Source organism: Bos grunniens, chromosome 26 (genome assembly GCF_055505025.1).
Source record: "Bos grunniens cultivar Pamir isolate PY7600 chromosome 26, Bosgru_T2T1.0, whole genome shotgun sequence".
Classification (NCBI taxonomy): Eukaryota; Metazoa; Chordata; class Mammalia; order Artiodactyla; family Bovidae; genus Bos; species Bos grunniens.
In genome coordinates, this window is record NC_141190.1 from 34,351,324 (window position 1) to 34,366,230 (window position 14,907).

The following is a 14,907-nucleotide window of genomic DNA, read 5'->3' on the forward strand; positions in this document are numbered from 1 at the left end:
GAATTTATTACTGGCTTGTCAAGTTCAATGAGAAATTTTCACATAGGCAGCCTTTTACAAAAGGCCAGATTTAGACAAAAATTTAAAATACAACATGGCATTCAATTAGTTTACTATTGTTCACGGACTTGTAATTAGTAGAATAAAGACAAAAATGGAAAGCAAAAATTCTTATTAATCTGGTTTAAAAAGGAACATTCAAGCAATTTCAGTCTTCTGATGTCTGGAGAATCAGTCTGTTAGTAGTGGTATGTGTAAATAACAAAGATGCCAGTAAAATACAACTTGGTAAACAGGCATTTCCTATTTAATAAGTACAGTATATACATAAAATTCTCTTGAAAAGCTTCATTTTATACAGAAAGATATTTACAAAATGAACAGTGTAATCAAACTAAAGATTATCTGTACAATGCACACATATATATATATGAACTTTGGAAGATAAACAAGTTTCATCATAGTCAAAATGGACAGCTATATGCATTTTAAAAAAGAATTTCATTTCAGAAGAAAAATACATCTTTAATATACAATTATATTTTTCATTTATTTTCCTGAAAAATTCTATTTGGATTCTCTTTTGATTATCTTCTCTTGTTCAGTCTTGAAAATTTTTCAGGTTTCTAGTGCCACCAACCGGTATTAAACATGAACAATCTTAGTGTCAAAAAAGAAATCTTTCATTTTAAAAAGAAGGTTATTGGAAGACAGACCACTGAATCCAGCATTCATAAGGCAAATTAACCATATGGAATACCATGATTGATAAAAATAAAATATTTTCATCAGGGTAACATATACAACATTTACAGTATTAATGGTTTCTAGTGCTTTTTTTCTTCTACTGATAAATCCTCATCTGAAATTATATGTAAAAATCTTTAGAAAATAATATACTGCAAAACAATTTAGAAACAAACATGACACCATGATTAGGTTCATCTTTATGAGCATCAAGTGGACATTAATAACTTACTAAAATGGCAAAAATTAAGTGCCATTTTATGGTCACTGGATTTTTTTTCCCCTTCTTAAAACAATAATTAAACATCAAACTGTGAAAAAAGTTAGGAAATGTGCAGAACCACCACAAAAACATCAATCTGCTCCCAGTGTACCTCAGCAAGGATTCACTTCCCAAAGCGTCATGCCAGAGCAAGACTTCTGGATCACCTACTTGCCAAGTGCATTAACCTCCTATGACAAGGGCTGGTTGTGGGCTGCAGAGACTCAAAGACTGCCTCCCAGCGGTTTTCACTAGACCATAAGCCCCATGCGGACACGAACTGCCCTGTCTAGCCTGTCTACAGTATAATGTTGACACCCTATATGGTGCCTGGCAATAAAGGGGTTTTCAATAAATGTGTTTATTATATGAAAAAATAACATTTGTTGGTAGCCTGACAAACTTTAATTTCAAGATAAATTGCTTTAAATGGTTATGGATAGAAAGTTTAAAAAACAAACAAACAAAGTTTAAACTCATTCTACTGTTCACATCCACCATTTTCAATCCTTAGAGCTTAACAGGCTAAACTCTGAAGTGGTATGGGGAAAAGGCAGTCACAGTAAGTATTCACTTTAAAATTAAAACCTAGTAAAGTGCATACTTACTGTGACTGCCTTTTCCCATACCACTTCAGACTTTAGCCTGTTAAAATTTGGCCTGTTTTAAAATTAAAACTTAGTAAAGTGCACGTGTATGTATACACACACACACAAATAATTTCCTCCTCAAAGAAATCAAAATGGTGCTAACAAAAACAGCCTTTGATGTGTTTAATTAATAATAAACAGACAAACCAAAATTTCTCCCAGAAGTTTATCATTTATCCAACCATTTTCCTTTTCTGGACACCCCATTCTTCTTTCCATATATTGCCTTCTAAATGCTTAATCAGGATCTGTGGGTCAGTCTAGAGAGAGATCTGATAAATGCACTTTGCTGTACACACTTTTGCTCAGTCATGATCTATATACAAAAGGATATAGTAGAAACTAAAGAACAAAAGGAAAATAAAGCATTTTCTTCAAATTTTCCACAGCTCCTTACATTTATGGGGGGAGTAATAGTAAGTCAATATATGGTTTATAATTGCATTCTTCTAAAACTGTTTAACCATTAAACGTCTTTGAATGCTGGCACAAATGTTAATATTGGAATGTTTCATTTTCATATGCAATATATATATATGCAAAAATGTGTGTGTGTACGTACATATACATTTTTAAAATGTACAGACATAGAATACTGTAGATCTGACCACTGTTTGGTCTCCATTAACATATTTTGTGTCTTGGAAGGAAAAAAACAAATACTGTAGTGTATGAACCTATATCATATAAGAAGCTGTAAAAATTTAGTTACATTGACTAGTCTTTGGGAGCATCAATACTACTATCAAAAACAACTAGGAAAATAATTCAGATGTGATTGCACTTACCCTCATTTCTTTATTTTGATAAAGTTATTACTGGTAAAAAGACATATTATGGTAAGACTAAAACTTTTACAGCTATTTTAAATATAAAGTGTTTCTGAACTTATATTTCCATTTTGAAGTGAAAAGATTTTGTTTTTGGATGAAACCTATTAACTCAATATACAGAAAAAATAAGATGGTACAATGAATCATCTAGGCTTTAGTAAATGATCTTTTTACACAATGGTAAGTTGATTAAAAAAAAAAAGTTAAAATACATTAAAGGGACATTGCTAACAAAAGCCCAGCCCAACTGGTAAAGCCATACAAGTCTTTAAAGGCTTTTAATCCATCACCTCAATGCTTACTTCTCTTGAGAGGAAAAGGAGGATGCAAAAATTCAGAACAAAAACGAAGCTTGCTGCAACATCTGTGTATGTGCCAAGGTATCATTACAGAAATGATCTGAATATAACGAAATGCAGAAAATCAGTGAGAAATTACAAGAGACAAGAAAAAAATTCAGTGACAGAAATACTGATACTGTGACCAGCAACACTTGGGTGCTTATCTTAAATAAATATTGTAAAAATCCAACAGGATACATAAATTTGGCTCTAAAACTCCTTTGGTTACAAGGATGTAATTATTTTGTGTTTTAAATAAATATACCGAAACACAGCACATTTAGGGGCTGTAAGATCACACCACTATAATATGGAAGTAAACTAACAGTAAAGAATGGTGCACAGATAAAATGGTTAACAGTGCCCTATGCTGGATTTTCTTGGGAACTGGTTCGTCATAAGTATCTTATATTTATCTTTATACTTGATGTCAGTAAAACTAAAGTATTTCTGTTTCAAAGAATTAGTTATTCACCTCTTGGTTCTAATGACTAATTTACTTCACATTTTAAAATACAACTGAAGTCCACAGGAATTTTCTAAATGAGCAAATTATTTCAAATCATAGTTTATGTAACTAGAGATTTTTAAAAACTTAACAATTAACTCAATTCACATCTGAAAAAAATGTTCCTAGCACAAATAAGGAAACCTGACAGAAGCATCCACGCCCGATCCCTGCTGGTCACCGAGAGCCACTTTCCTATCAGCTTCCATGAAGATCAAAGGATTTAAGAACTCACTGGTGTCCCTAACACACAAGCAAATGTTGTATCAGAATGTCAAAACAAAAACTTTCTTCATTTCTTTAGTTTTATTCATGTTGGAGAAATAGCGTATTACTGAATGATTAACACCTGTCCTTTCATGCATAATTTTAGAACGTGAAATCATTTCTGACATTATATATTTTAAAGGGAAGAAATACGGAGAAGGGGTTTTCAAAAGCCCTTGTTGTAATGTTCAGCACTTCATGTGACTATCAGCCAATTAAATTCAGTGGTTCAGATTCAATGACAGGCTGTCACTGTACAAGAACAAGTTTCATCAGAGCTCACATTCTTACAGTACACACAGCAATGCATTTGTATTGTAAAAAGGTACTTCTTTATACAGATAAGCAAAACAAACTTTTTACTGGCTGACACACAAAGCAGGGAGAAGTTTCCAACAGTGCTGGGCAGTGGCACCTGCTCCGTGTGTGGCTTTTGTCTGTTCACTGAGGAAGAGCTTTGCGTTAGGTTTTCTTCGTCCTCTGCTCTAGTTCATGCTGGTGTTTAATAAGACGTTCTATTTCTGTTCCAAGTGTTTGCAGATTTTCCTTTAACAGTTAGAAAAAGAGGGAAAAGAAAACAGAACTACTAAGTGTAATAAGTAAAAAGATCCGATCTGAACTATTTTTCCCTAAATTTTGAACTAAAGAGTGATAAACAGTCGTATCTGCCATGTGAGATAAACTTTGCACATACATGTTTTCAGTGTAGCAATCCTGTATACTTCAGAATCATACTTAATCTTTTTACTAAAGCTGTAGCAAATTTTGGTGCATAAAAGTATTATCAGATTAAAACTTTTTTTAAACCCATTACTAACCATTAAGGCCCAAACAGCACAAACAGAATAGCTGGGTCAGATAACAGCTGCAAAAAATAAAATATAGCTGGAAAATACATTAGAAAATAAATACTTCAATCTTAATGCCTCAGTAATCAATTGTAACTATTGTAATATATGTCAAAGACTTTTGCAAAGCAAATGACTCATCTTAGGGAGTCTATCCAATAGCTATACTAATTTTTTTTTTTTTGGTATTTCTTTCTTTCCTTGTTAATTTTAAAAATTACATTTTTAAAAAAGAGAAAAACATAAAATGTCATCTATAGAAACAATGGCTACCCTTCATTACAGAAATAGTCCATCCATGTGTTAGACTGAATAATATAATTTCTGCCATGTTTCTTGGTTGGTAAGTGAATGAGAAATACAAATACCTTCAAGGTAATATTTTTCAGCAATGTATCCTCCAAAACAGCCTGTAGTTTCCGGTTGATCTCCAAAGAGAGTTCCAATGTTAATCCAGTATCGGCTGGATGGGACGTGTACAAAGATGCCATGATGCCACCCCGCCTACTTAAATGCACTTTGTTAAAATCAGATGCCTCTGAAGAAAGTGTGCCTGATTCTTCTCGTAAAATATAACTCTGAATTATTCTGTAAAATAAAACACTATGACAATTATGTTCCTGCAGAATTTATAAACACTGCAATTTTCAAGAGTGAACTAATCATAAGTGTAAAGATGATGAATAAAATAATTACGTTATTAGGTTAATAACAGAACTATATTAGAACACAGGGGCTTCTCAGGTGGCGCTAGTGGTAAAGAACCAGCCTGCCAATGAGACATAAAAGACTCAGGTTCAATCCCTGGGTTGGGAAGATCCTCTGGAGAAGGGCATGGCAACCCACTCCAGTATTCTTGCCTAGAGAATCCTATGGACAGAGGAGCCTGGTAGGCTATATACAGTCTATAGGGTCACAAAGAGTCGGACATGACTGAAGCAACTTAGCAGTTTTTAGAAAATAAGGGAATTTTTCTTATTCAGATGGCTTTTCAAATGATCCCATTTTTGTTAAAACATGGTATTTAGATTTAAGATATATAAACATGGCTCTATTTTTTTCCTAATGTAAATCAAAATATATGAACAATTTATGTTCCAGTTTCAGTTAATATTTTCTATTTTCTTGTCACTAAACTTAAAACTTGTGTTGTCCTCTTTTTCTTTTAAAAGTCATGGGCAGGGACGTCCCTGGTGGTCCAGTGGCTAAGATTCAATGCTCCCAATGTAGGGGGCACAGGTTCAATCCTTGGTAGGGGAACTAGATCCCACACGCTGCAACAGAGACCCAGCACAGACAAACACAAAAAAATACAAATAAATGTGTGGAAAAAAAGAATGGCTTCGGTAACGTAAAAAAAAATTTTTTTAATAAAAGTCATGGGCAAATTTTCCCCTAAATCTGTAATACCTCACTGTGTCCTGCTCAACAGGAATGATAATCCACAACCCCATTATCTCTTAGAACCACCAGCTTGAAAATAAGAAGCTAAGCAGAGCACAATCTATTTTTAAGTTCAAAGTTATTCTAGTAAACAAGTTTAACACCTACTGAACTCTATATCACCTTAAAGGAAAAACCTATGCCTTCTTTCATTTCTGTATTCCCAAAACCTAGAACAAAACTAAGTGACCAATCAAAGATTGAGAACTATATGATCATAGTTTTAAAACCATTTTTTGAAAGAAAGGCTCTTGATATAATTGATTTTGAACTCAGTAACTTGATCGTATGAATAACGGTATTCTGAACACAGACCCCAGTACCATAACAACACACACTTTGGGACTTCCCTGGTGGTTCAGGGGTTAAGAATCCGCCTGCCAATTGCAGAGGACCTAGGTTCAACCTCTGGTCTGGGAGGATTTCACGCGCCAAGGGGCAACTAAGCCCGTGTGCCACAACTGCTGAAGCCCGCGCACCCTGGAGCCTGTGGTCTGCAACAAGAGAAGCCTCCGCCACGAGGAGCCGAAGTACCACAAGCAGAGGAGCCACGGCTCCCCACAACTAGAGAAAGCTGGCACGCAACAACGGAAACCCAGCACAGCCATAAGCAAACACACAAAGAGGAAAAAAATACATACTTTGTTTTTTTCCTAATTTCTTCCACCAGCTGTTTGATGTGATCCTCCATAAATTCTATCTTCTCATTTTTCCGGGCATGTGCCTTTTGCAGCCTTACTATCCTCTCAATCAGCATGGCCTTGTCTACTTCTGGGAAGTTATCTACAGCTACTGATGACCCAGTATTTTCTGGAGATCGATCTTCTGCACTGCTTCGAGCATTGAGGGACCCTAAGACCAAAAAAAAAAATTTAACTTATTGTACTTAGTCTGGAGTCAACTCTAATCTCAGGCATTATTTCTTCTATTATCATTTTCAAATATTCAATCTAACAGAGCTGGGCACAGAACTCAAGTCATATCTGACCATATCTGACCTGAGTTCTTGTTTTTGAATAGACTGATGATACAAAAAAAGGGTCTAAAAAACAGAAATATGAAGTGGCAATAGAGAAATGAGAAACTCAAGACACCAAAATTAAACAGAGACACACAGAAAGAGAAAAAAGTCACAAGACAGAATATAACCAGTAGCTGAAGCTCTGGAACTGGTCCTCCCAGTAGCTCTGTGACTCTGGACTCTGTATCACAGTCACATCATTTAAAACCGGGAACCATGGTATGATCTGCCTCACTGGACTGCTATCCTCATTTAAATGAGTTACTATGTCCAAAGAGCTTAGAGCAGCATACAGTAAGCACTAAGTAAATGGTGGCTATTTCTTTTTACCAATATCCGTTGAGAAGAACTTCTAATCTTTTTTAATCCCACAAAGACATATTTTTTTCCAATCCCATTTTGTAGATGTAAGTTAAGTAATACTATCTTATTCAAGGTTCAGTTCAGTTCAGTCGCTCAGTCGTGTCCAACTCTTTGCGACCCCATGAATCGCAGCACGCCAGGCCTCCCTGTCCATCACCAACTCCCAGAGTTCACCCAGACTCACGTCCATCGAGTCAGTGATGCCATCCAGCCATCTCATCCTCTGTCATCCCCTTCTCCTCTGGTCCCCAATCCCTCCCAGCATCAGAGTCTTTTCCAATGAGTCAAATCTTCGCATGAGGTGGCCAAAGTACTGGAGTTTCAGCTTTAGCATCATTCCTTCCAAAGAAGTCCCAGGGCTGATCTCCTTCAGAATGGACTGGTTGCATCTCCTTGCAGTCCAAGGGACTCTCAAGAGTCTTCTCCAACACCACACTTCAAAAGCATCAATTCTTCGGTGCTCAGCCTTCTTCACAGTCCAACTGTCACATCCATATGTGACCACAGGAAAAACCATAGCCTTGACTAGACGGACCTTTGTTGGCAAAGTAATGTCTCTGCTTTTGAATATGCTATCTAGGTTGGTCGTAACTTTCCTTCCAAGGAGTAAGCATCTTTTAATTTCATGGCTGCAGTCACCATCTGCAGTGATTTGGGAGCCCAGAAAAATAGTCTGACACTGTTTCCACTGTTTCCCCATCTATTTCCCATGAAGTGATGGGACCGGATGCCATGAGCTTCGTTTTCTGAATGTTGAGCTTTAAGCCAACTTTTTCACTCTCCACTTTCACTTTCATCAAGAGGCTTTTTAGTTCCTCTTCACTTTCTGCCATAAGGGTGGTGTCATCTGCATATCTGAGGTTATTGATATTTCTCCTGGCAATTTTGATTCCAGCTTGTGTTTCTTCCAGTCCAGCGTTTCTCATGATGTACTATGCATATAAGTTAAATAAGCAGGGTGACAATATGCAGCCTTGATGTACTCCTTTTCCTATCTGGAACCAGTTTGTTGTTCCATGTCCAGTTCTAACTGTTGCTTCCTGACCTGCATACAGATTTCTCAAGAGGTAGGTCAGGTGGTCTGGTATTCCCAACTCTTATACTAGTAAATGGTAGAGCTGGGATCTAAATACCTATGTGTAATCTCAAACCCATGTTCTTTCTACTATACAATTTTTCCACTATTATAAGAGTTGATGATGTTTTTCCCCTACTGTGCAACTCCTGGGAGGCAGTGAAAATGTTGTGGCATGCAGCCTCTAGAGTCTGAGTTCTGTCACTGTGGATCTGGGGAAAGTCAAGACTGATTTCCTTTAGGACAGACTGGCTGGACCTCCTTGCAGTCCAAGGGACTCTCAAGAGTCTTCTCCAACACCACAGTTCAAAAGTATCAACTCTTTGGAGCTCAGCTTTCTTTATGGTCTAACTCTCACATTCATACATGACTACTGGAAAAACCATAGCTTTGACTAGATAGACCTTTGTTGGCAAAGTAATGTCTCTGCTTTTTAATACACTGTCTAAGCTGGTCATTAACTTTTCTTCCAAGGAGCAAATGTCTTTTAATTTCATGGCTGAAGTCAACCAGTTCATCCTAAAGGAAATCAGTCCTGAATATTCATTGGAAGGACTGATGCTGAAGCTGGAACTTCAATACTTTGGCCACCTGATGCAAAGAGCTGACTCATCTGAAAAGATCCTGATGCTGGGAAAGATTGACGGCAGGAGGAGAAGGGGATGACAGAGGATGAGATGGTTGGATGGCATCACCGACTCAATGGACAAGTTTGAGTAAATTCCAGGAGTTGGTGATGGAAAGGGAGGCCTGGCGTGCTGCAGTCCATGGGGTCACAAAGAGTTGGACACGACTGAGTGACTGAACTGAACTGATGGAACCACCCTGAATTTTAAGTTTCCTCATTTATAAAATGGGAATTACAACACTTACCTCACATGACTATTCTGTGAGTAGATATGTTTAAAGCATTCAGCATGGTTCCTAGCATTCCAAATATGATAAATATGCTGACATTTTGCTAATTATCATTCTCACAATGCTATCAATCAAATTTATAGACTATTAATTTTTGTTTTAAACTAGGGGCATTTTTGGAGAAAGAAATGGCAACCCACTCTAGTATTCTTGCCTCGAGAATTCCACAGACAGAGGAGCCTGGAGGGGCTGCAGTCCATGGGGTTGCAAATAGAGTTGAACACGACTAAGCGACTCAACAAGAGGCATATTTACCATGAAAAAGCAAAAAGATTCAGAAATACATACATATATATATTATCTGAAATATGATGATGACCCCACCCCATTAGGTCTCAGGTGTTAAAAGCAATATAAAATTAAAAAGAAAACGGAACACATGCTATGCCATATCCTTCATAGAGATGGCTACAAATCCGAACTGAAAAATGGAAGAAGAAATGTTGCACAGAATGAAAAAGCAGGTAAGGAAAAGGAGGTAAGGAGACGTGGTACAGAACCCCACGACACACTTAGAATCCTGCGTAATGATTACAACTTAAATGTTTTAACTGGAAGTATCTTTTACAAAGTAATTGTATATAACCACTGCTTTTTATAATTCAAAATTAAAGAAAAACATATCGATACCTTGTAAAACAAAAAATGCTATTTCTTTTGATAACTAATCACTGAAAAACAACTATAAAAGCATTAGTTTTTACCTGATGAACTAGAACGACTTCCCATGCTGCTGACTTCTTTATCACAGCTTCCATTCTCAACCTGATCTAACTTTCTTCGTGCTGCAGGAAAAGAAATGGATTACTTGTGACAACAATCATGACCATCTGCCCCCACTATCTCTGATTTTAACTGCTAAAGTCACTTAGGCCAAAATGGCATAAGCGGCAAAAGAAATTTCTTGAATACATACTTTCAGCAGGAGGTCTGTAGGGTCATTCACATAAAATGACATCTAGAAACGCACAGGTCAAATACAAAGTACATGGAAATAATATTATGATAACAACCAATACTGACATCACTTAGGTACACAGAACCTAACTTCTGGAGTCCTGAAAGATTTAAAAGAACTCCACAGTACCAGAAAATCCCCCCAAATTTCCCTTCAATTACATCTATGAAAACTAAATTCTTCTGGCAAGTATCTGAATATATTTCTATTAAGTAAATGCTAAGTCTCTTTTACCATTTTACTTTATGTGACCCTATTTTAATACAAATAAAACAGTGGGGAGTAGTAGAGAACAGGACGTCAGACTATCTCTTATTCATGTGCATATCCAATCACATAGCAGACTCCATAACTGTATACATTTTTAAATGACAGAAATTTGAGTTCCAGTTCTAGCTGTCAATCATTGTGTTCTGGAAATTTATAACTTTCCTGGATCTCAGTTTCCCCTAAAATTTAGGGTTAGGATTCAACAATCTCTAAGTTAGAGGTCATCAAGGTGGGTGCAGGTACCCTAGATGCTGTACATAACAATTCATAGACAAGTGTAGGCAGAAAATACTAGCACTCTACTTAATTTGATCTTCTTAAATTTATATTTTTCATGTTTTTCTAATGTGCATAAAATAGAGTAATACATGTATACAATTTACAAATTGGAGAACGAATACTTAAATGCTTTTCATTGATAGTAACATGTGATTAACAAAGTCTAGACATTGCTGTCCTGGAAGGCACTTTCCCCATTCTTCTATTCTGTGATCCTGTGAACAAATGTATTTTAGCATAGAACATGCTTTAAACTATTTATGAAACAAAGTTAGTCATTTGGTTTATGAACATTAAAAAGAACCTACAGCTCTACTCAATGTGGGAGAAACTAATGTAAAATATATTTTTTCTATAAATCCTTCAACAAAAAGAAACAAGAACATTTAAGTTCTAAGTGCAGAAGAACTGTATACCTTGCTGAAGTTGTTTGGTAAGATCCTTGACACTAGAGGCATGTTTACGTCTTTGAGTCACTAATTCATCTTTTAATTCTTCAACCTGGGTACTCAATGCTTTAACTTCAGTTTGTCTACAAGTGAGTTCAGCTTGCAGAGCCTGGACTTCCTCTTTTCGCAGTTCTTCTTCTTTTAACAATCTACTTTCCTAAATATTAAAATAAAAATACCGATTTTTGATATGTTTTAATTACTGCCCAGAGTTTAAAACCTTAAAAATACAAGCCCTTTGGTAGTAAATTCTTCTATCATCACTCCTTACCAGGTTGTTTATTGTGTTCCTCAAATTTCTTATGCAGTAAAGTGGGGTGGGGGCAGAAGGGGAGAAGTGATATATTAATGCATCTGCCACCTCACACAAGCAAAACAACATGTGATATAGGTCTCTGTAGTTTTGGACTAAAGTCTTAAATTATTTTTAAGAGTAACTTAAGACCCCCTCACAACTTGGAAATATTAAACCATTTTTAAGCTATAAAAATACAGAAATTTAAAGTCCTATTAAGAAATACATGGTAATTCCAGTTAGGAATGACAAAAATCCTGGTTTTCTTACTTTCAAAAGTGAAATACTTCTTCATAACAATGTTAGGGAGAAATTTTATTAAAAAACACATAAGTTGAAAGGAAAAACTGACATTTCTCAAAGCGTCGGAAATTATCAGAAAGTCTGTGCTTATCCCACCAAAAAGAGCTTAATCATCCACCATTAGGTTTACATCTTTAGGGAAATTTAATTTGTGCTTCTTGCTGTGTTGCCTTAAAAGTTAAATGTACACTAATACTTACCAAATTCATATTTGTCTGTTTCATGTGTTCACATTGGCTTTGTAACTGACTTTCACTACAGGAAAGTTTATCAAACTGTGACTGCAAAGAATTGGATTCAGATTGAAGCTGTGCATTCTTACTAGTGAGCTTTTCTGTAAACAGTAGTAGCTCAGATTCTCTTTTCCTACTGCCTTCGATGTCTTTTTGTAGGTCATTAATCAAAGAATTAAGACTTTCCACTTCTTCCTTCAAATTTTCAATTTCTTGTTTACCTCTAAAAAACAAAGTTTATATTTCAGAAAAAAAATTAACTATTAAAGGACATTAAGGGTTTGAGAATTTTCATTGATTGAAATGCTTTATAAAGGTACTTTTATTCATTCATTCAAATATTTATTTGGATCACTACGAACACCTAATATATGCTAGGAACTAAGAGCTCACTAAGAGCTATAATAAGCAAGACTGATCTAACTCCTGGTTTCAAAGAGCTTTTAATCAAGCACTGTGAAAAAACATTTTTGATGATGAAAGCACAGAGTGTAAGTGATTAAAGTAATACTTAAAGGGTTAGCAAGCTTTTCCTATAAAAGACCCAGACAGGAAACAACATCCTGTTCCTGGGGCATGTGGCCTTTGCTGCAGCTGTTCTAACGGAGCCACGGTCGTGTGAGAGCAGCCACACAGCACATAAGGGGTGACAGTGGCTGTGCACCCAAAAAGAGTTTCTCTACAAAAAAAGGCAGTGCACTGGAATGCCCTGCGGGCCAGAGTGCAAATTCCTGAGTAAGAGCAGAAGCAGGAGTGAGTGGGAGAAGACAACACATTCCAGGTAGAGGAAACAGTATGTGCAAAGCTGGGGAGGGAACGAGAGAATGACGTCTTGTTGATACTAACAGACAGATATTCAATACTGATGAGGATAAAGACTGTCCTATATCCTAGCACTTACACAGGGCTCCACACCTAGGAGACAATTAATCCACGTCTGTTAACCAACTACTGCTAAAATACAGAATGAAAAAGGAGAACGCACAGGAGGAGAAGTGATGTTACTAATGATCATCCAAGCCATGTTAAGGCATCTGAACTCACTAGGCAATTCTTGAGGCAATGGGAATCACTGAAAGGTCTGAGACTTCCTTTTTAAAAAAGATCATGTTAACTACACTGTAGTAAACTGACTAAAAGGGAAGTAAGCAAACAACAACAATAGCAACAGTTTAGAAGCCGTGGCAGTTTTCTAGATGAGAGCTGATAATGGCTTAGATGATGGTAGTAGCAATGGGGATGTAAAAAGTAAATGGACTTGAAAGATACTAATGAGTTAGCATCAGAAATATTTTGTGACTGGTGACGTCTGAGGGAAAGGATAGAAGAGCCAAGGGTAATCCCCAGGTTTCTGGATTGGAAAATCGTTTGGATGTCACACTCATCACTCATCTCAGCAACATCAGAGAAATGTATTTGCAGGCAAGACAGATGAACCAGTTTGGGACATGTTAAAAAGTTTGAGGTGTCTTTGATATTTGCATGTCTAGAGCTCAGCAAAAGGGGTTAAAGATAATAACTTGAAGGTTCTGCAATACATTACAGGAAGAGTTAGGATCGCCCAAGGGTATAATAAAATAAGAATAAAAGACAGCTTAATGACAGAAAGAGAGGGCTACCAAGGAGACAAAAAAAGACTGGCTAGAAAGTTAGGGAGGAACACCAGGAGAGCACAACGAAATTCATCTGGTTTCAGCCAAAGGAATGGAGCATGTCAAGAAAGGTAAGGGGCTGAGTGTGTCCATACTGAGAACTCAAGCATGGCTTAATCTGGGAAGTATCTACTCTATTTAAGGATGTATTAGCAGTTTGTAACAGTACGTTGGGGAAGCTTGAAGAAAATGGAGAGAAATAGAAGAGCAAAGGATGCACACAAATGGGAGGAGGGCTACAGATGATTCTATAAAGATGTGGTTGTGAAGAAAAGGAGAAGGGCGATCACAGGATTTCTGAAGTTTTTAAGATGGAGCAACATTTAAATGTAGACAGAAGAAAAGAGGGAGACAGTGAAAAGAGGGAGGTAAGAGATAAAGGAAAAAGAAGGAATAATCGAGGAAGACCCTGAGAAGGCAGAAGAGCGTGGGATCCACAGTAGAAGTAGAGACCACAATTCGATTCAGAAATAGGAACATTTCTTGCACAAAAACAGAAGGAAAAGAAAAACGACTGCAGACGCAGGCAAGCTCACAGGACTGACGGCAAGAGGCTGAGAGGTGTCACCTGACAGCCCCCTTTTTTCTGCCAAGAGTAAAGGGCAAGGAGAGAGAGGAGATTACTGTGAAAGCAGTATGGTTTGGAACAGACGCTAAGAAGATGGGGGAGAAGACTCTAAGGACATACGGTAGGACTGCGGGTGCAGCAGTAGTCCCAGCTGAGGTTGCTAACCATGAATTTATAGCAGCAGCATCTGGATGATGGTGAAGATCTCTTCAGCAACACTCAGCAGCCTGGGTGTTGGTAGGGTATAACAAAGAAGATATTTGGATCCAGTCTGAATCCAGGCTTTGTCAGGTAAAGTCCTAAGCAGAACTCAGCTAACTGGTGTTATAAGAAGCCAAGGAATAATGTTACCTCCTGATTGCAAGCTACATACATGCAAAGATATAGACAGAGATACAAATCTACCTTTTAGAAGAAACACTACTGTGTATAAGTAACAGAATTTGAAAGCTAAGGAATGGATTTAAAAAAAAACCCCACAATCCATTCTGTCTTATAAATAATTACTGCCAATGTTTACATAAGAATATAAACTTTGATTTTTAGAAGCGTGTTGGGAACCTCAAAAATAATCCAAAACAGTTCAAATGAAGATAGGAATTAAAAATTTTTTTGCCTAGTAAA

General features: G+C 36.7%; 1 protein-coding gene across 7 annotated transcripts in view; it reads right to left on the minus strand.

Moving 5' to 3' along the window:
- Window positions 1–285: 285 nt before the first annotated feature.
- Window positions 286–14,907, minus strand: part of CCDC186 (coiled-coil domain containing 186) — a 47,730-nt gene continuing 33,108 nt past the window's right edge. For 4 of the 7 annotated variants that reach the window (XM_086377733.1, XM_086377731.1, XM_086377726.1 and 1 more), the window contains 6 exons: window positions 12,031–12,286; window positions 11,200–11,389; window positions 9,981–10,061; window positions 6,541–6,751; window positions 4,825–5,059; window positions 286–4,154 (listed from right to left, as the gene is read on the minus strand). In XM_086377733.1, coding sequence (XP_086233859.1) covers window positions 4,071–4,154; window positions 4,825–5,059; window positions 6,541–6,751; window positions 9,981–10,061; window positions 11,200–11,389; window positions 12,031–12,286 — 1,057 coding nt within the window. In that variant the 3' untranslated portion in view covers window positions 286–4,070. The remainder of the gene's footprint in view (window positions 4,155–4,824; window positions 5,060–6,540; window positions 6,752–9,980; window positions 10,062–11,199; window positions 11,390–12,030; window positions 12,287–14,907) is intronic. The other 3 variants (XM_086377732.1, XM_086377728.1, XM_086377730.1) reach the window with 1 other exon arrangement.